At 43.5% G+C, this 21,246-nt stretch overlaps 1 protein-coding gene across 1 annotated transcript in view; it reads right to left on the reverse strand.

Annotated features, from left to right (window-relative positions):
- Positions 1-12,803, reverse strand: part of FBXO3 (F-box protein 3) — a 35,336-nt gene extending 22,533 nt beyond the window's left edge. Inside the window, exons 1-3 of the mRNA XM_043481590.1 lie at positions 12,648-12,803; positions 8,569-8,658; positions 6,106-6,269 (exon numbers count right to left, since the gene is read on the reverse strand). Of these exons, the coding sequence (XP_043337525.1) occupies positions 6,106-6,269; positions 8,569-8,658; positions 12,648-12,751 (358 nt within the window). The 5' untranslated portion in view covers positions 12,752-12,803. The remainder of the gene's footprint in view (positions 1-6,105; positions 6,270-8,568; positions 8,659-12,647) is intronic.
- Positions 12,804-21,246: the final 8,443 nt, after the last annotated feature.

The following is a 21,246-nucleotide window of genomic DNA, read 5'->3' on the forward strand; positions in this document are numbered from 1 at the left end:
GAGAAATAAGAACTTAGCCCTAGTGTGGTAACAATGAGATGGTTGTTAATTGTCAGTCAGGAGTGCTAGGCAGAAGCTGCCTCACCAAAGTCGCAGTCAGTATGGGGTAAACTTCTTAGATAAACGCAACTGACAACTTTTGCAGAAAGATTAATTTTTGTATTAACAAGAATATAATTCTACTCTGTACTATTTCCCTATGACACTGTTACCTTTCAGTTAAGGTCACCATAGAAACAAAAAATAGGTTTACATTCACCTGACTTGCATAAAATGTTAATAGGCCCCAAGGCCAGAGGATAATGTACAAGACCCTCATAAACTAAGAAGTATGCAGAAAACACCCTGGTTTCGTGATGAACAAGCTGATGTAATGTTAAACTATCTTCCCCTTAGAAGTGTACTAACTTAGGGTATAAAAGCTATGGTAAAAAATAAAGCATTGCCAGACTCTGCCAGACCCTGCAAACACCCCCGTCTGGTCATTCTCTCTCTCTCTCTCTCTTTCTCTCTCCCTCGCAGACTTGGCCCTGTCAAGGCTAGTCTCACATGTCTTCTCTCTCTCGCCGACACCGTTCATCCTGAGGGTACCCCCTGTATCCTGCCGAGGCTGGACCCGGCAGGCTGGGAAATTTCCACAGGCCAGAGGACAGTGAGGAGACACATGGCAACTAAATGAAAAAGGATCTAAAAGGCAACTGAGAAAGGATCCCACTGATGGAAAATCTGAGGAATTCCAAATAAAGTCCAGAGTTTAGTGAGCAGTAATGTGCCAGTGAAGACTTTAGTTTGACAAATGTCCCATGGGATGGTATGTTAGGACAAACTGAAGCTGAGGGGTTCACAGGAACTCTTTGTGCTCTTTGCAACTGTCTTGTAATGTAAATTACTACAAAAAAGTTTATTTTTTTTAAAGTTCAGTATGAAAGTAAACAAGCTGAAAAGCTATATGAACCAGAAGTTGAATGAGAAAAAAATTACTAAAATTTATATGGTTAGTGCTACATGTTGGACATTTAACATGTAACAGTAAGAAACCAAGCATTTCTTGCAAAGAGATAGCAAGACAGAAAAAAATGAAATAAAATGACAACAAGGAAACATGGTGAAAGACAAATATAAGGAAATATGTTTTAGAGGGGCATCCTACTCTGACAGAATTTGGGAGCCAGACAGACCAGGGTCAAATCTCAGTTCTACCAATTACAGCTGGCCCTCTGTATCCACGGTTGTGGAACACAAGGATACAAAGGGTCAACTATGGGACTTGAGCATCTTTGGATTTCGATATCCTCAGTGAGCCCTGGAACCAATCCCTTGTGGATACCATGGTATGACTAGACTGACTGTGATCTCTGGCAAGTTATTTCACCTCTTTAATCCGGTTTCCTCCTCTGCAAAATAGAAGATGATAACCACCTACAGAGAATTAGAGAGAGGATTAAGTAACTTTCAAGTACTTAATAAATACTTGAAATACTAATAAAGTGCTTTCCTGGCCCCCAGCCTATTTGCATAAGGAAGCGGTGAAAAAATTACTAGGAGCCAAGAGGCCTAGAGTTCTAGAGTTTATCTCTGTTCCTCACCAGCTATAGGACCCTGCATAAGTCACCTAAAGTCTCTGAGACTGTTCCTTTACCTACAAAAAGAAAAGGGCTGTTATAAATCAGAGATCCACAAACTACAGCCTGCAGGCCAAATGCCGCCTACTTCCCTAAATAAAGTTTTCTTGGAACACTGCCACACCCATTTGTTGTTGAATTGTCTATGGCTGCTTTCCCACAATAGCAGAGCTCAACAGCTGTCACAAAGGCCATCTACCTATCAAAGCCTAAAATATTTACTAGCTGGTCATTTAAAGAAAAAGTCCGCTAATCCTTGGTCAAAATGATCTCTGAGAAGTCCCTGGACTCAAAAAATGTTAAGTCAACATTTAAGGTTAATATGAACTTCAAAGACATATGATATATACCATTAGACAGATTGCAACCGGGAACTTCCAGATGTACAAGTTGGATTTAGAAAAGGCAGAGGAACCAGAGATCAAATTGCCAACATCTTTTGATCATTGAAAAAGCAAAGAGAAATACAGAAAAACATCTTACTTCTACTTCATTGACTACGCTAAAGCCTCTGACTGCATGGATCACAACAAACTGTGGAAAATTCTTCAAGAGATGGGAATACCAGACCACCTTACCTGCCTCCTGCAAAACCTGTGTGCAAGTCAAGAAGCAACAGTTAGAACTGGACATGGAAGAACAGACTGGCTCCAAATTGGGAAAGGAGTATGTCAAGGCTGTATATTGTCACCCTGCTTATTTAACTTATATGCAGAGTACATCATGTGGAATGCAGGCTGGATGAAGCACAAGCTGGAATCAAGATTGCTGGGAGAAATATCAATAAACTTGGATATGCAGATGACACTACCCTTATAGCAGAAAGCAAAGAGGAACTGAAGAGCCTGTTGATGAAGGTGAAAGAGGAGAGTGAGAAAGCTGGTTTAAAACTCAACATTCAAAAAACAAAAGACCACGGCATCTGGTTATCACTTCATGGCAAACAGACAGGGAAACAATGGAACCAGTGACAGACTTTATTTTCTAGGGCTTCAAAATCACTGTGGATGGTGACTGCAGCCATGAAATTAAAAGACACTTGCTCCTTGGAAGAAAAGCTATGACAAACCTAGACAGCATATTAAAAAGTAGAGATATAACTTTGCCTACAAAGGTCCATCTAGTCAAAGCTATGGTTTTTCCAGTGGCCATGTATGGATGTGAGAGCTGGACAATAAAAATGGCTGAGTGGGGAAGAAATGATGCTTCCAACTGTGGCGCTGGAGAAGACTCTTGAGAGCCCCTTGGGCTGCAAGGAGATCCAACCAGTCAATCCTAAAAGGAATCAACCCTGAATATTCATTGGAAGGTCTGATGCTGAAGCTGAAACTCCCAATACTTTGGCCACCTGATGCGAAGAGCTGACTCACTGGAAAAGACCCTGATGCTGGGAAAGATTGAAGGCAGGAGGAGAAGGGGACGACAGAGGATGAGATGGTTGGATGGCATTATCGACTCAATGGACATGAGTCTGAGCAAACTCTGGGAGATGGTGAAGGACAGGGAAGCCTGGCATGCTGTAGTCATGGGGTCACAACGAGTCAGACATGACTGAGTGACTGAACAACAACATGCCAGGATACTATAATTTCAAGATACTTAATAAAAATTTTCCCAAGCCCAATGCCTATCTGCTTTCCAAGTTTCCTATCTGTAATCTCCCTACCTTTGAAATTGAGTCAGGGACTATGGCCCCTGAGATGAATAGCTAAGTTCCTGACCCAGTCCTAAAACTCAAAGGTCTACATGAATAGAACCCCCAATTTTCTAGATTTCAGAGCATTTGTCCTATTCCAACTCATAGCAAAGACCCCAGAGAACTGGCACCTGGGAGTGAAACAGGGGCTGCTAAGGAATTCTCTGACAACCTCACCTACAACTACTAAGAACACAACTGTGAGCAGGGAGCCTGGGAATACCAACTGAGTGCCCCCCTAAAAAACTATAAAAGAGAAAAGGAAGAGGCTGCTATGTACCCTTAGTTTCTTCCTTTCCTGGTAGCTCCGTGCCTCAAATGAGAACAACAAATATATTCTCATAGTCCAAATACCCTAGTATTAGACTAACTCTCTAAGAGTCCTAAGACAATCTAAACAGAATAGGTCCTCTCTTCCTTCAACAGCTGTGAAGACCGCAGCTCTGGAATCAGTCCTGTATTCAAATCCTGGCTCAGTCTTTGCTTTGTGATGGCAAACAACTTACTTAAGATTTTTTTGCCTCAGGTAACTCACCTATAAAATGAGAATAGTAATTGCCTACCTCATAGGATTTTGGCAATTTAAATGGAATAATACACAGTACTTAGCTTAGCGCCTAGCTTTGTGTTTGACAAATACTAGCTACTGCATGCTTGCTTCATGCTAAATCACTTCAGTCAAATAGGACTCTTTGAGACCCTATGGACTGTAGCCTGCCATGCTCCTCTGTCCATGGGATTCTCTAGGCAAGAACACTGGAGTGGGTTGCTATATCCTCCTCCAGGGGATCTTCTCAACCCAGGGATCAAACCTGAGTCTCTTACATTTCCTGCATTAGCAGGAAAGTTCTTTACCACTAGTGCCACCCAGGAAGTCCACTAACCTTTACATATTTTACATACCACCACCAAATTACCTATTTTCAGAATTATTTTCCTCTTGAAATTTTTCAACCCCACATACGAAGTAGATGATATTTTTCTTTTCTTTCAAGAAAAGAAACTAATGGAGAGGGTGTGGAGAAAAGGGAACCCTCTTACACTGTTGGTGGGAATGCAAACTAGTACAGCCGCTATGGAAAACAGTGTGGAGATTTCTTAAAAAACTGGAAATAGAACTGCCATATGACCCAGCAATCCCACTTCTGGGCATACACACTGAGGAAATCAGATCTGAAAGAGACACGTGCACCCCAATGTTCATCACAGCACTGTTTATAATAGCCAGGACATGGAAGCAACCTAGATGCCCATCAGCAGATGAATGGATAAGGAAGCTGTGGTACATATACACCATGGAATATTACTCAGCCGTTAAAAAGAATTCATTTGAACCAGTTCTAATGAGATGGATGAAACTGGAGCCCATTATACAGAGTGAAGTAAGCCAGAAAGATAAAGAACATTACAGTATACTAACACATATATATGGAATTTAGAAAGATGGTAACGACAACCCTATATGCAAAACAGAAAAAGAGACACAGAAGTACAGAACAGACTTTTGAACTCTGTGGGAGAAGGTGAGGGTGGGATGTTTCAAAAGAACAGCATGTATACTATCTATGGTGAAACAGATCACCAGCCCAGGTGGGATGCATGAGACAAGTGCTCGGGCCTGGTGCACTGGGAAGACCCAGAGGAATCGGGTGGAGAGGGAGGTGGGAGGGGGGATCGGGATGGGGAATACGTGTAAATCTATGGCTGATTCATATCAATGTATGACAAAACCCACTGAAAAAATAAATAAATAAATAAATAAAGTCTGAATGTCATCTACTAACAAAAAAAAAAAAAAGAAACTAATAAAAATATTAATCCTTCAAAGCTCTACTCTCTCTACCAAATTATTCTTTCTTCTATTTCCTTGCAATTCAGTTTTAAGTAACTGGTCATGCGATCATGATTGTAAGAAATTCATATTTGCATGGAAAAGTACAGCAGAAATATGAAATGTAAAAGGAATGCTTTTTCAAAAGAGACCTCACTTCAAAAGGAATACGTTTGAGAAGAACTAATTCCATTTTCACCTTAGCAAAACCAAAACACATATAAAATTCCTTTTAGTGGAAAAACCTGAAAGAAATTGGAAGCTAAAGCAGATAAGTAGCACCTCCAATCCATTTATGTATTTCTTGGGCATAAATTTAAAAATCAAAGTAATGGGAAATAGCTTGTTAATATTTCTCGCCAAAATTGGACAATAATACTATGGTAGACACAGAACAGATTCTGGGGTCAAATAAACCTCACTTCAAGTCTTAGTTTCATTATTCTGTAAACGTCAAAGTAGGGATGAAGGTTTTCCCCATTCTATTATGCTGCTCTTCAGATGCTTCAAAACCCAGTCTGTCAATATTTGGTCTTTCCTAATATCAGGCTGTCAAATAAACACTTGTACTGAAAACTGGGAAGAGGGCTGATAGAGCAGGCAATTCTTCAATTAAAAAAGAAAGTCTTTTCAAAGAAATTACAACAGGTATCCTCAAGCAATTTTAGCATTACTAGTTTCTTTATGTAAAACAAATGTAAAGATCAAATGAGTTCAGCCTTCCCTTCTAATAAAGAATCATGTGGGTGCTGAGGTAGGCAAAAATAGGGCAAGCACTAGAACCAGAGTCCTCTTAGCCAATCAGGCTTCTGATTTCCTTGACCAAATGTGAATGATGAATTACTGATAATGTTGGATTAGCACAGATCAGCATAGGAGATAGAAACCCAAAGTTATTTAACCTATTTATACTAGAGTAACTAAAATGAAGAAGGGAGACCCTGCATTCCCAATACCTTTCAGAGATAAAACCATCCGAGGACATCTGGGTTCCAGGTATTTCTTGAGATCATCCCAGGCCTTTTTAATAGCAGCGTAATGGTCAATATATCTTCCTACATCAGAGTAAGTATCAATGAAGAGGGATTTCCAACACTGGTTCTTCTGTGTTTTCTCTTCCCTAAATAGATTTAAAAAATAAAATTAAAAATCTTTTACAATGAAATTAGCATATATTTTAGACACTTGTCAACATACTTTATTGGGAATCTGTGGCTACTTGTCTTCCTTTTCATTTATTTTAGCTACAAATGAAGACTAGATAATAAACAGTGACACATACATCAAAAAATTTAACAAGTTATTCCTGGAATAGTGGGATTATGAGTCACTTATTTTTTTACTTTCTATTTATTATTTTTGTTAAGTTTTCTAATCCTTAATAAGATACAATATGAATAACATATGGGATATGAATTTCTTTTTTTTGGGGGGGGGATATGAATTTCAACTTACTCCTAAAAACATACCAGTTGTAAAATTTTAAAATATATATTTGGTTTTTCTATTTTAGAGAACATTTAGAAACAAATGATAGGCTATATTAATCTAATTTATCTACACTGGATTAACCAGAGAATCAATATAGCACAGCCAAGGAATCAAAATTCAACATTTCTGTTTGGTACAATTCCACAGACATTTACTGTCTATTTAGCCACTGAGGACACTGAAAATAATGCACATTTTTTGCCTTCAAAGAATGTAGTCTAATTAGGGAGAAAAAGTGAAATATAAATTTAAGAGTCAGAAGTGGGAGAGGATAAGGCAGCCAGAAAAAGCTTTAGGGTAACATACTAGCAGCTTGGACCTTATCCTGCAGTGAATAGAGAGCCACTGAAGAGCTGTAACGGGGCAGTGAAAGGAGTGGACCTGCGGCTGTGGTTTGGGAGGGGTGTATACTAGAGGTTCAGAGACCGGCTGGAAAGGTTCTGCAGCAGTCCTGGTAAGGGATGACGAACGGAACTAAAGCTGCGGTGGCTAAATGGAATGAGAAGAAAGATTCAAGAAACATACAGGGGCTAAAGTCAGAAAGGCTTGGTCACTAAATGAAGGGAGAGAAGGAGAGAAGCAGCGTCGGATGACTCCTCTCTCTGGCTTGGATGCCAGGATGGATGGTACTGCTGTGACGGCAGGAATGCAGGGGGATCAGGTTTAGGGATGGGGAGAAGAACAATTCAGGGTGTTGTATGTACATATGTGTGTGTTTTTTGGGGTGAGGGGAGTGGTAGGAAGGAAGTAACCTTTTATTCATCTAAGTAATACACATATTATTAAAACCAAAAAGTACCAAAGAACTTATAATGAAAAGCGAGGCAGTCTCCTAAGTCAACTCCTCAAAGGAAATTTTAGTTACTTCTGGAAGGTATCTCTATAATTCTAAATGCTTATTCCTCTAGCTGTTTTTTTAACTTTTTAAATTTTTGGCTGCGCTGCGTCTTTGCTGCTGCGTCTGAGCTTTCTATAGTTGAGGTGAGCGGGGGCTACTCTCTAGCTGTGGTGTGAGGGCTTCCCATTCCAGTGCCTTCTCTTGTTGCAGAGCACAGGCTCTCGAGCACATGGGCTTCAGCAGTTGTGGCGAGTGGCCTCAGGAGTTGCAGCACGCAGGCTCAGTAGTTGTGGCACTTGGGCTTAGCTGCTCCACAGCATGTGGGATCTTCTTGGACCAGGGATTGAACCCATGTCCCCTACGTTGGCTGGCAGATTCTTAACCACTGGATCACCAGGGAAGTCCCTATTCCTCTAGTTCTTGGTTTATCAACTTTATATCTATCTACTGATACCCCAAAGAATCAATAAAAGGTCAGGATGAAGCAATACTTAAAACTCCTTCTTCCTCATTCTTTCTCCTCCCAATGTTTAGAGGCTCTGTTATTTTTAGTTCCACTCAATAGCTTAGCTTTGAATAATATTTTTAAACCTCTGTTTCTTGCTTCACCAACTTCAGTTACCACCTGACTCCCCTCAACCTAAGAAAAAGATATTAGCAATCCTACCCTTTTTTTCCACCTTTTCCAACTCCCACCTTCTGTCATCTACACTTCTCTTCTATCAAATTAATTAAAATTTACTGAATTCAGTGACCCCTGCGGGTCATCCAGTGGAAAGGTCCAGCAGACAGTTATGCAAACAAATCTGGGGTTCAATGGCAATGTCTGGGGTGGACACTCAGGTTGGGGAGTTAGAAGTATACAAGTCATCTCTACAAACTGCAGCAGTGCATGCAGGAGACTTCACAGAGGCAGAAGAGCAGTCAGCCAAGGACAGAAGCTTGGAGAACACCTGCTTTTCCTGGCAGGCACAAGAAGAGCCATCAAAGGTGTTAAAGAGACAAGGCTTAGAGAGGAGAATCAGGATAGACTAGCACTAATGAAAGCCAAGAGCCCAATTTCAAGAATACATGTTCCCCAAATACTCACTCGGATATCAGCCAGTATTTTTTGCAATGTCTTCTCCACAGCGGATCATGACTTGAGAGCTGGCTGAGTCTTCGACTGACATAGCAACAGCTAGCAGTAACCAGATTCATGGTTAGTATAAAAGAAAACAAGAAAGCAATTTAGAAATGAAGATGAAAATAGTCAATGTTCTGTTTTGTTCCTTTTGCTTTTCTTCCACTATCTACCCTTATAACTGCAAAACAGTATTTTCTAAAACCTGTTTAACGTGTTAGCTAGTATAATTACCTTGTGAGTGGTGAAATCTTAACTATTTGAGTTCACAAACACACTGCAAAATGTCTACAATTTTAATTTTCACACACAAGTCTATGAAACATAAAAACCATTGGAGTTATTTTAAATCAAAGAGTTTCCTATACTCATTATTGGGGCCGTAATCATTTCTACAAATAGAAATGCTACTCAGATGTGAACAGTGTTTTTTCTTTTTAAGATCTGTGAGACATTTGATATTAAATACACATGGCTTCTGTTTGTTCTAATTTTTTTTCTTAACAGGAATATGTAGCCAAAAACACTTTTCTATTAGAGAAATTATTGGAAAACCAACTTATAAAAGATGTTAAGATTCACAACAGTTCTGATTCAGTATCTACAGCTATTCAACTTAGTGTCAAATGCTCAAAGATATGAAATATTAGAAACAATTTTCTTATTACAGAGATTTCTAACACAACAGTGCTTGATTCCTGTAAATCGTTCCCTATGTAATTAATTCAAAAAAGAATGAACTTAAGATTTAAAAAAATGGATTCCTAGCCTTTCAGAAGGGAAATTACAAGTTAGAGAAAGTAGGTAGGTATTAAAAGATTTTACTTGGGCAATAACTAATCAATTAAGGGAATCTTAAATCACAAAGGATTTGTCAAGGCCATGAGTGGGGCATGTTAAAAAACAACTGATGCTAAAAAGAGGAGGCTTTGTTCATTTTTCAGATTTTACACAAACATCATTCTCATCCTTTTCAGCCACTCTCAGGAGACACCCAAACTAACATTTGCAAAACTAGGAATCCCTCCAATTTTGTAAATTCAAGAGTCCCCTATCTCTTTTTTAGGTCCTTCTCCCTCAATATCCCAAGAGTTAAACAACATAAAAGAATCTCTGGAATGTGCACCAGAGGTGATTTTTGATGGACATCAAGGATGAAAACTACTGTCCTACAGCTTCTGATTCAGTCAGCATGGGGTGAAGTCTGTACCTCAGGCATGATATGTATATTTTTAAAGTGCCACATATAATTCTGATATGCAGTGAGATTCAAACTGTGCAGTTTACACTACACAATGATCCCAACAGACTAATCAATCCAACCCAAATGGGCGGGACACTTGAAAAATCTGGGCTACATACTATAGAAAAGAAGTCACAGAAACTTCTGTGGATAAAATTCAAAGGCATTTGTGTCAACTTGTTTGGGCTAAGGGATGCCCAGATAGCTGGTTAAACACTATTTCCTGATGTGTCTGTAAGATGGTGCCGAAAAAGATAAGCCTTCGAACTGGTGGACTAAGTGAGCCAAACAGCCCTCCCCAGTACAGGTGGGCATCACCCGATCCATTGAGGGCCTGAACAGAACAAAGAGGCAAAGGCAGGTTGGATTTGCTCTCTGCCTGACCACTAATTTGGGACACTGATCTTATCCCGCCTTTGGCACTCCTGGCTCTCAGGCTTTTAGACCCAGACTGGAGTCACTTCTCCAGCTCCCTTCAAACTATACCACCAGCTTTCTTGGGTCTCCACTTTCCACATGGCAGACTATAGGAAAGAGCCTCTACAATTCACGAGCAAATACCTTAAAATAAGCCACACACACACACATATTGGTTCTGCTTCCTTCAAGAACCCTGACTAATACAGTATTCAACTCAGTTTACTTCTACAAACATTTATAGAGGGATCATGTCACTTTTGTTTAAAACTTTGATTACGACCTAAAACATTTATAATAAATTTGAACTCCTCACCTTGTTTTACAAGGTCCTTCATGATCTCACCAGTCTCTGCTCAGCCTCTCTGCCTGTGAGTCACTCCCTACCTCCTGCAACACCAGTCTCCTAGCTTTTCCAACAGGCTCTGCTATCCTCCAACCAGCTCCTGAAAACACCATTCCTTCTGCCAGGACTGTTCTATGCTGTCTATCATATATGGCAGCTCCTTCCAGTCTGAATCAGCTCCTTAACAGAGTCACTGATTCATTTCCTTCAGAGCACACAGCAGTTCTTGTAATTATGCACTTGCTTGCTCTCCATCTTGTCCACTAGACTGTAAGAGCTTATAAGAGGGTCCTTATGTGTCTTGTTCACTATTGTTTCCCCAGCACTTAATAGGCTGGCACACAGAAACACTCAAAAACACAAAAGCAAAAACCTGTTGAATAAATGGCAACTACAGAGACAAACAACACAGTCTTTATATTTGAGAAAATGCACAATCTATCTGGTGTGGTCAATGAACTCTGCAATGGGAGGAAGAAAGGTAGAGATCGGACTCAGGAGAAGGGGTCTTAAAGGAATTCCATCTCGCTAGGATGAGAACAGGGGAGCACGGCATTCCAGGCAAGGTCAAGAGATTAAGCCACAGAACAAAAAAAGCACAAGTGTGGTATGCTGGCTGAGGTCAATTTGCCTAGAGTGGACTATGTCCAATAATAAGGGCCTTAAATGCGCCCTGAAGTTTAGGTTAAAATCTGTAAATAACGAGGGGCATTACAAGATTTTTAGTCTCTGTCTTAGAAAGATCACTCTGGGAGCAATGTAGCCCATTAGATCAAAAGAGTGTGTGTAGTGTTAGATTTCTAAAAGGCTATAGCAACACAATATTTCAGATGAAAGTTTGCAGCTGGAACAGACTTTTCCAAAGAAAAGACAAACTTTATTACAAGCGTGAGTAGAAAAAAAAAAAAAGTGTGAGTAGAGAAAAATTTGTTTTCTAGAAAAATAAGTGTTACAGGTATTAATATACATAGCAGCCAGAAACTGGAGTTATGTCTCTGTCACCACTTAGCTAGACAAACCACCAGCTGCTACTAACTTCAAGAAAGCTGCAAGTCTACAAGGATCCCTGACAACACAGGGTACAGTCACCAAACTGCTAGAATCCAATGGTTAATCAAACAAAACAAAACAAAACGAATCTCTCCTACCTATCCTTAAGAGGGCGACTTTGCCTCCTCTGCAAATATATATGGTGGCCCAAGAAAGAGGCATGCCACCAGCTGTCAAGGGTGTAAACAGCGCCATTTCTTCCACCATTCCAGGCAGTCCCAAGCGCTGAAGGAACCCGGCATTTAACAACCCCTACCAGCAACCGGTGTTTATTTTTGGAACAGAGGCCGGCAACTTGGGAAACCCAAAGCATACGGGAGGGAAGATGGTCACCTGTATCGCACCACCGGAAGTCAGTACCAAAACAAAATCCAACATGCAACCGTGAGGAGGAAGGCTGAAAACGAAACAATTATCCAGCAGAGAAGTCTCAAAGTGAACCTGCCAGATATAATGTTGCCGCAGAAGTCGCACCCCGGGGTGAGGGGGTCGGCCCGGCTCCTCTCCCGCGTCCCACTGGCCCACTTTGGCGCCCGACTCCGAAGGCCTCCGAAGGCCTCCGGCCCAGGCAGAGAGAGGAGAGTGCTCTGCCGCCGGGACGGAGACTTTTTCAAAGCGGCCAAGGCTGCCGGAATCGGGCAGAGACGCCGGGGGTCCGGAGGTGCGGGCCGCGGGGGTCCGTGGGCCTGCAGCCGGGAGCAGTATCTCCCCGCTTCCAACTGGGCCTCGCTGAGGCCCAGGAGAGAGGGCTCTTGTCGCTCCTCAGGCCTGGGCCCCAGACGCGAGGAAGACCTCAAGGCGGGGCCCCTTCCGCCACGGTCTCACCCCGGCCCCCCGGGGGACCCTGCAGGATCAGGGTGGCCCTGGCGTCTCCTTCTAGGTGACACCCGAGTCCAGGTTGGGTCGGCGAGCCGGGCCCCCGTCCTTCCTGCCTTACGCCTCCTCCCTTACCCGCGACCCCCACCCCTGCCATGTGCCTCGTCCCATTACTTGATTAGGTCCCGGTAGTCCAAGAAGGATAAGATGAGGAGCAGGGGGTCGGTGGGCAGCGATTCTAGGGTCAGGGGCGCAGACTCGGTATCCACGGCCGCCATCTTGCCTGGCCCGGTGCAGGCCTGGCCACGCCCCGGCCACGCCCCGGCCACGCCCCCTCCTCCACAGCCCGCGCCGCTCCCCCGCCACCGGCACAGGTTTGTTATGTAATCAACAGGAGAGCAGGATAGCCCCGCCCACAGGGCGGCCCGATAGGCGGTTCCCCGGAAGGCTCCGCCTTCTGCCCTGCAGGCCGAGCGCGCGTACCTCGGGATCCGGCTCACCCGAGGTACTCTTATCTCTGCCGGGTGGCCCCTGTGCTCTCCCTTAGATCCCCGGGCTCCCTCCTCCCATTCCGACCCCTAAACTTGCCCAGTCCGGACCTCTTTGAGAGTTTATTACCAAATTTGATTGGGTCACTCTCGCCCCTCACGAGAAATTTTACATCCGCTATCCTTGAAGCGTGACCTCAAATCTCACAGTAAATTCTCTCTCTGCCTTTGGCCCCCAAATCCATTGTTTCTCTTCGTTTTCCGACCGAGAAATCCCTCGTTTCTCTCTTTAGCCTCCTTGGCCCGGCGTGTCGCTTACACACAGCAGGAGCCTTGTCCACTCTGTAGGCGGCAGGGTTGGGAATCAACTAGAGGCTCTTCTTCCAAACTAAGGAAATGGTCATCGAGGGCATAATTTTAAGCCCCTCCCAAGTAAAAGATGCATAGGGTCTGAATCTATTTGGTGCTCCCAATTTGGTCATCACGGTTGTTTGTAATGCAAGTGTATAATAATTTCTTTTTTTTTTGGTCAAGATTTATTTTCAGAGGGTTAGGTACTTAAGATGTGAAGGAGGGGTTGAGGCCTCAATGGGCTTGGTTGAAGCACTGATGGTCACTCTTTAGCTTTGACAAGAAGGTATTAAAGTGGAGATGGGAGACATGTCCTGGACTGTGAGCTAAGGAACAGATCACTTAGCAGATTTCTTCTTTTCTGTTTCTTCTCCAATGCAATGTGGTGTAAAGAGCTTGAGGGAGTTCAGTCAGACCTGGACTTCATACATCTGTTGTTTACTAGAAGTGGAATGGTGAGCTAGTTAATTATGCCTAAGTTCTATGAGCCTGTTTTCATGCATGCATGCTCACTGGCTTCAGTCATGTCCAACTTTTTGCAACCCTATGGACTGCAACCAGCCTCGCTCCTCTGTCCAGGGGATTCTCCAGGCAAGAATACTTGAGCAGATTGCTATGGGGGGAATCTTCCTGACCGGGGATCAAACCCAGGTCTCTTGCATCTCCTGCAGGCAGATTCTTTACCGCCGAGTTACTAGGAGAGCCCCTGTAACTGTTTAACTCAGCTCTACCATCTGTCCCCTAAAGTGGTTTATGGATGCCCATAAAGATTTGTGTAAACGACTGGCTAGATATTAAAAAATGTTAATTTTTTAACACCCTGTACAAGCCTGTACATACATACATCACCAAGTTTTACAATCTTTGCCACATTCTGGAGAAAGTTGCCTACTCTTTGGAAAAGCGGAAATGATTCTACCCTTCCCATCTCACCCCCCTCCCCAACAACAAAATACTCCATTTCCTCAATTCACCATACCATTTAGTGGTTCAGTTCATTTTATTCAGTTCATTTAGTTCAGTTGCTCAGTCATGTCCAACTCTTTGCAACCCCACGCACTGCAGCACGCCAGGCTTCCCTATCACCAGCTCCCGGAGCTTGCTCAAACTCATGTTCATCAAGTTGGTGATGCCATCTAGCCATCTCATCCTCTGTTGTCCCCTTCTCCTCCTGCCTTCTATCTTTCCCCGCATCAAGGTCTTTTTTAATGAGTCAGTTCTTCGCATCAGGTGCCAAAGTATTGGAGTTTCAGCTTTAGCATCAGTCCTACCAATGAATATTCAGGGTTGATTTCTTTTAGGATTGACTGGTTTGATCTCCTTGCAATCCAAGGGACTCTCAAGAGTCTTCTCCAACACCACAGTTCAAAAGCATCAATTCTTCGGCACTCAGTTTCCTTTATTGTCCAACATTCACATCCATACATGACCACTGGGAAAACCATAGCCTTTTTCTCTATACAGACCTTTGTTGGCAAAGTAACATCTCCACTTTTAATATACTGTCTAGGTTTGTCATAGCTTTTCTTCCAAGGAACAAGTGTCTCTTAATTTCATGGCTGCTGTCACCATCTGCAGTGATTTTGGAGCCCAAGTAAATCAAATCTCTCACTGGTTCCATTGTTTTCCCATCTGTTTGCCATGAAGTGATGGGACAGGATGCCATGGTCTTCATTTTTTGAATGTTGAGTTTTAAACCAGCTTTCTCACTCTTCTCTTTCACCTTCATCAGGGAGCTCTTTAGATCTTCGCTTTCTGCCATAAGGGTGGTGTCATCTGCATATCTGATGTTATTGATATTTCTCCCACCAATCTTGATTCCAGCTTGGCTTCATCCAGCCCGGCGTTTCACATGATGTACTCTGCATATAAGTTAAATAAGCAGGGTGACAATATTACAGCCTTGACATACTCCTTTCCCAATTTAGAACCAGCCCATTGTTCCATGTCCAGTTCTAACTGTTGCTTCCTGACCTGCACACAGATTTCGCAGGAGGCAGGTCATGTGGTCAGGTATTCCCACCTCTAAGAATTTTCCACAGTTTGTTGTGATCCACACAGTCAAAGGCTTTAGCGTAATCAATGAAGTAGAAATAATGTTTTTCTGGAATTCTCTTGCTTTGTCTATGATCCAATGGGTGTTGGCAACCATACCATTAAGGCCTTATAATTATGGTTTTGTCTAATATTTATAACCCCTTTCCTCCCCCAATCCCACTGTATTAATTGTGTTTTTTATATTCTGTATCTTATGATGTTTTGACATCCTAAAAATCTTGCTGGCTAGAGACAGACTGACCTCCCAGGGCTAGCTGGTTCCTAAAGATAACAAACAACTTGGACACACCTCTCATATGCTAGCCAACCACCCCCTTTATCTAACCCTCTCACTCACAGAGCCACCACTTCCCCTGCCCTGTGTCATGTCAGGCAGTGAGAGAACACCCCAATAGTCCGAAGACCCCCATTTATTGTTTAGATCAGCCAGCCCCAGGCTGTTTGTCCTGGGTCAGGAAGATCCCCTGGGGAAAGGAATGACTACTCACTTCAGTATTCTCCCCTGGAGAATTCCATGGACAGAGGAGCCTGGCAGGCTACAGTCCGTGCGGTCACAAAGAGTCAGACACGACTGAGCAACTAACACTTTCACTTTACTTTTCAAGCTGTTTACTCTGCCCTGCCCAGTGCAGACTCAGATACAGTCTCTGGCCTAAATTTGCCTCTTGCTCCTGCTTTTGCCTCCTGACCCAAACCTGATGCTTCCACGGGGACCCTTCATGGCATGGCGTGCCCCTTTCTCTAGGGAAATGTAATTAAAAAAACAAAAAACAAAAAACTTCTTTCCATGGCACTGATCTGGTCATGGTGTCACTCGGTCACCGCCGTAAACTGAAATCCCACAGTACAAATGAGAGACCCACCCAGCAAAAACCCAAACTGCAGCAAACAAACAAAAAAACCCCTTGTGCTTATATGTCTATGCTTCCAAACTATTTGTGCACATAGTTAGAGCATTTACTGAATTGGATTCAGGTCAGTTATTCCATGTCTGTCTCTCTCATTCTTAGTCGCTCAGTCGTGTCTGACTCTTTGTGACCCCATGAACTGTAGCCTGCCAGGCTCTTCTGTCCTTGGAGATTCTCCAGGCAAGAATACTAGAGTTTGTTGCTACATACCAGGCTGTAAACTCTGTCTTTTACATCCTTGTTAGCCAGGGTCTAGTATGACATTCAATAAGTAGAAAGTTTAAATTCCAGTTGAATGGATAAAGACAGAACTCTCATTTCTATTTACAAGAGAACCATACCTGTTGATATAGGTAAAGTTTATAAAGGCATTTGATCCTAATTCATGTTTGTCTCTATTTCTCCCTCCAATGGGCTACTTGTTTTAAATCTGAAAGCTGGTAGGAGTTTCATGCATGCCCAGTCACTTCAGTCATGTCTGACTGTTCGCAACCCTATGGACTGTAGCCTACCAGGCTCCTCTGTCCACGGGATTTTCTGGGGAAGAATACTGGAGAAGGTTGCCATTTCCTCCTCCAGGGGATCTTTCTGACCCAAGGATGGAACCTATGCCTCCTGCATTGTCAGGCAGATTCTTTACCACTGAGCCATCTGGGAAGCCTAGTTGGACTTTCAAGTAGACTGTATTTGCTTCTGCTATCCTATTGCATTTTCCTTCTTTTTGGACTTGGTCCAGTTATGACCTAATGAAAAGACCAAAAGTGTGAAGTTGCTCTGTCATAGCTAGGATTAAGGTGAGGTAAGAGACGTACTCACCTGGGACACAAAATTCAAGGGAGTATGAAAAAAAAAAAACACCTCAGTAATCAAGATGAATGATATTTTAATGCAATATTTTTTTAAAAAAATGCAAAAACCCCATGGTGAACAAAATAACAAAGTCTTAGACAAAAATGGGATCCCACAATGCTATGCAAGCCATATTGGACCCTAAGCCAAAAGGAAAAAAACAAATGTGCACTTAAATATATGTTTTTATGACTTTTCAAATGGTTATTGTTTTTTTCCTAGAAGGCCAGAAGGGAGCGTTCAGGTCGAGGACTTGCTTCCCCTATGTAGCAAGGCTCAGAGCTCCTGCCATCCCTGGGTATGGGGGTACCATCAGGTTGCTGGCCCCTTCTGTCATAGGCCATACCTCCCCAGGGAAGTGACCGCAGCCCAGACTCCATTTTTCTCCCCAACATGGTAGGAAGCAGGTCGAGGAGGTTGGGGGGAGCAATGCAGGTGAGCAGTCCCCAGGAAAGCCCTTTTCTGAGCTGTGGCTTCCTGTCACCGACCCCCATACCCCCAGTCTTGACTGGAAAGGCGTAGGAAGAAGGAGCTGGGACTTGGCTATCTGGGTCCCCTGGACTAAGGTCGAGGGTGAGGGCTCTATAGCCTTTGTGCCTTGGTGGGAGAGACAGTCACTCCAAGTCTGCTAACGGTTTTGGAAGCTAGTCTCTAAAGGGCATGGAAGGATTTCACCAAAATAGCATTTGCTTGCCATTAATATTCTTGCGGTACATCAGAATGCACAAGACTCTGAAAGAAGAGTTCATACATGGCATTAAAAAAGAGGAGATTTGTCTATTTTCTCAGGAATAGAGATAGATAATGCCTGAGAAATACATACACTCACACGTTCTCTTTAAAAGCCCAGTGTCACCTTGGTTAGTGGCAAGTAGTTCTTAGTGCCCAATACCCTACCTCCTTACACATAGTTACACTTTAGCTTCATCACTCACTGGTGGCTCAGACAGTAAAGAAACTGCCTGTAATATGGGAAACGTGGGTTCACTTCCTGGTTGGGAGGATCTCCTGGAGAAGGGAATGTCTACCTACTCTAGGATTTTTGCTGGGGAAATTCAATGGACAGAGGAGCCTTACGGGCTACAGTCCATAGGGTTGCAAAGAGTCTGACACGACTGAACAACTTATACTTTCTTTTACTAGCTTCATTGGCTTCAAGGTTCCCATTGGCTGTTTCAGTAAGTCCTCCAGACATTCATTCATTCCTTATTACTTGCCAGGACCTAGGCTCAGGACTGTAGGGATCAAGACACAGTGCTGTTCCTGCTTGGATGCAATCACTCTTTAGAAGGTGAGAGATACACTTCCTGTTTGCTTGGGAAGAAACAAATCCACATGGCCCTGGAGTCTCATTTTCTCCCTCATTTTCAGGGTTTAGCAACTAGCTGCTGCATCAGGAGATCTGAGTTTGCTGGGAGGCAGAACAGGCAGTCACCAGATACTGAGTTTTAGAGGCTCTTGCTAAATGCTGTAAATGGTGGCCTTGCATGTCCCACGCCGCTCCCCCCATATGTAAAGCATCATAGTTTAGGCTCCCTCTGTATTGACCACTCTCTGGTATGTGTCTTCTTCTGCCCAGCCTAGATGCACCTTCCAGTGGTACAGTGAAACCTGTGAACTGAGATGGGGAGGAAGATGGGAGTGGGCATGGAAGTAGGGCGTTTTTGTATATTTTCCTCCTTTCCTCTGCCTGTAGACCCATACCAACATTCTGTATTTATATTGCATGGCCTTGGTGGTGTGTGTCCTGAGCCCATGAACAGTAGCTGCTGGAGGTAACCTGGAGGTCACACACTGCTTTGTCTCATGCTAAGTGTTTGTGGAAATGGCCCTGACCAACTGGACCTCTCAGAGACAGGAAACGTTCTCAGGAAGTTCTCAGGGGGGACCCGTCAGGTTGTAGGGCAGGCCTGGAACTGGACCGTGCAAGCCTTGCTGTCAGCTCTTCTAGTGGTGGTGAGGCAGGCCTGGCATTGGGAGCCCAGGGGGTGAGGGGGTGGGAAGACCAGGATGGAACTACCAGTCACCAGCTCCCCCAAACAAGTGCGTCATCCAGAAAAAAAAACAAAAAACAAAAACCCGGGTGAAAGGCTGCTGGTGACTGGTGAAGAGGAGGCCTGCCTCTGCGGAGCTCAGGAAAATTCAAGAGCATGCTCATGGTTCATGGCTGAAAGCAGGGAGAAGAATATAATTACAGGGTGGTAGGGAGATTAGGGGCTGCCTAATGCTGCTCAGAAAGGCATCCAGCCTGATGAGCCGATGCAAAAATCTGGAATGGATTTAGCTGTTTCTGTGGTACAAACACAGGAAAACCCATGGCTAATAAACCTAGATGTAAACATACGGTTCCAGCAGTCATATGAATGAGGTTCTGGGATTTGGTCCTACGCTCCTTTCATGGGCAAGTCTTTCAATATTCCTGAATTTGCTAAAGCATATGTGTATTGTTTTGTTTTGTCTGGAACATGCTTCTCATTTTCTTGCAGCCTGTGTAATTAGTGTGAACTTTCTGGAGGCACGGTGAATGGACCTGCCTATTGAACACATTTAAAGTGTCCCCTATTGGTGGCTTCTAAAACAGTGAATACTAAGGGTGAATGGTCTGTAATCCCATAGTTTCCCAAGATTGCATCATGGAAACAATGGCTTCTCCCAGGGTCAAAGAAAATGCTGTGTTCTCATACAAGATGTTATACAGTTCAGGGTGCCAGATATTGCCATCCACCAATTCAATAGCCTGTAGGCTGAGGGAGACACGGTGTTTGGAGTCCTTCTGTGTCCTTTTGAGGTTTATGCAGGTCAGATTGTGCGCTGATTTCCCGTAGTGCCTGAAAGACATCATAAGAACGGCTGAACCAGTGGGATGCTTTGTATGTGGGCTTGGATGGGCTGATACTTTTTTTTAGGGAGTAGGGGATACTCTCCAGGAAGAAGGGAAAATTCAGCTTCTGATCTTTGCTCATCTCTCTGCCCTGAGAGGCTGACCTCTGTGGACTCCTTCATCTGGGTTCCCCAGTTATCCGGCTTCTGGTCAGCAACTGGGGAAGGGGGGAGAAAGGAGGAACTAGGGTATTTAACCTCCCCCACCTGGAGTTTCGACTGTAATTGTGTTTTTCTGTATATGCCCAAACTTATCAAAATGTATATAGTAAATATGTGAAACTTTTGGTATATATCAACTAAACATCAATAGAGCTGTATAAGAGGGGAAAAAAGAAAAGAAGAAATGGTCATGGGACCTTCGTGGGGGCTTCCTGTGTGGCTAGCAGCCATAGGAATGGAGGCCCAACCTCTGATTGGCCTATTTTGGAAACAACACTCTCTACACATAGGAATTGCACTACAGCCTTTATATACCAGATAAGCAACCACACTTGGGGAGGGGGCACCTGGGGCAAGAAACCCTGGAAAGTGATCCAGTCATCAGGGAAGCAAACCTTGAGCTGGAGTCCCCCTCCTACCTCCTTCAGACCCATGGACTCACAGATGTCAGGGTTCAGTCTCACAACAGGTTGGAGACTGTGGAAATGGGGCTCTACTTTCTCATCAGCCAAGTCTACAAGGACTTCCTTCTGTTGCCCAGCCTGAAACTAGCCCATTCTGGGAAAACAGGATGGTCATTGAAAGGAAAATGACTCTGCTACCTGATATTCTTACCTTGCACTGGGTCCTGAACCATCTGAACTAGAATATCCAGCAAGTTCTGCAGTGATATGAAGATGGTCGCTCTAGCCAGGGCCCAAGCCTGGTTCCTGATGCCTTAGCCAAATTCAGAAACAGGTTACTGCCCACCCATTAAACTCAGAGAGACCAACTTACTGTTCAGCCTAAGCAGTTAGCTCACTGGCATCTTTTTGACAAGACCTCCATATAATGAAAAAGCATGGTTCACTGATGATATCGCTTGCTTCTGAGATGGGCAAACCCCATGGAACGCCGCAGCCATACATCACGGAGGCCCCCAGCACTAGGCATGCTAAGCAGTGGGTTAAGCTTCAGATGCCATTTTTGGCTGTTGAGCACACTGTCCGCAGGCACCCTCTGTGGAATAGTTAACAAAGCAACAGCATGTAGAGGAAAATAACTTCCTTAAAAAGACTGATGAAGCATATATGGGCC

Source organism: Cervus canadensis, chromosome 11 (genome assembly GCF_019320065.1).
Source record: "Cervus canadensis isolate Bull #8, Minnesota chromosome 11, ASM1932006v1, whole genome shotgun sequence".
In the NCBI taxonomy this organism is placed as follows: domain Eukaryota; kingdom Metazoa; phylum Chordata; class Mammalia; order Artiodactyla; family Cervidae; genus Cervus; species Cervus canadensis.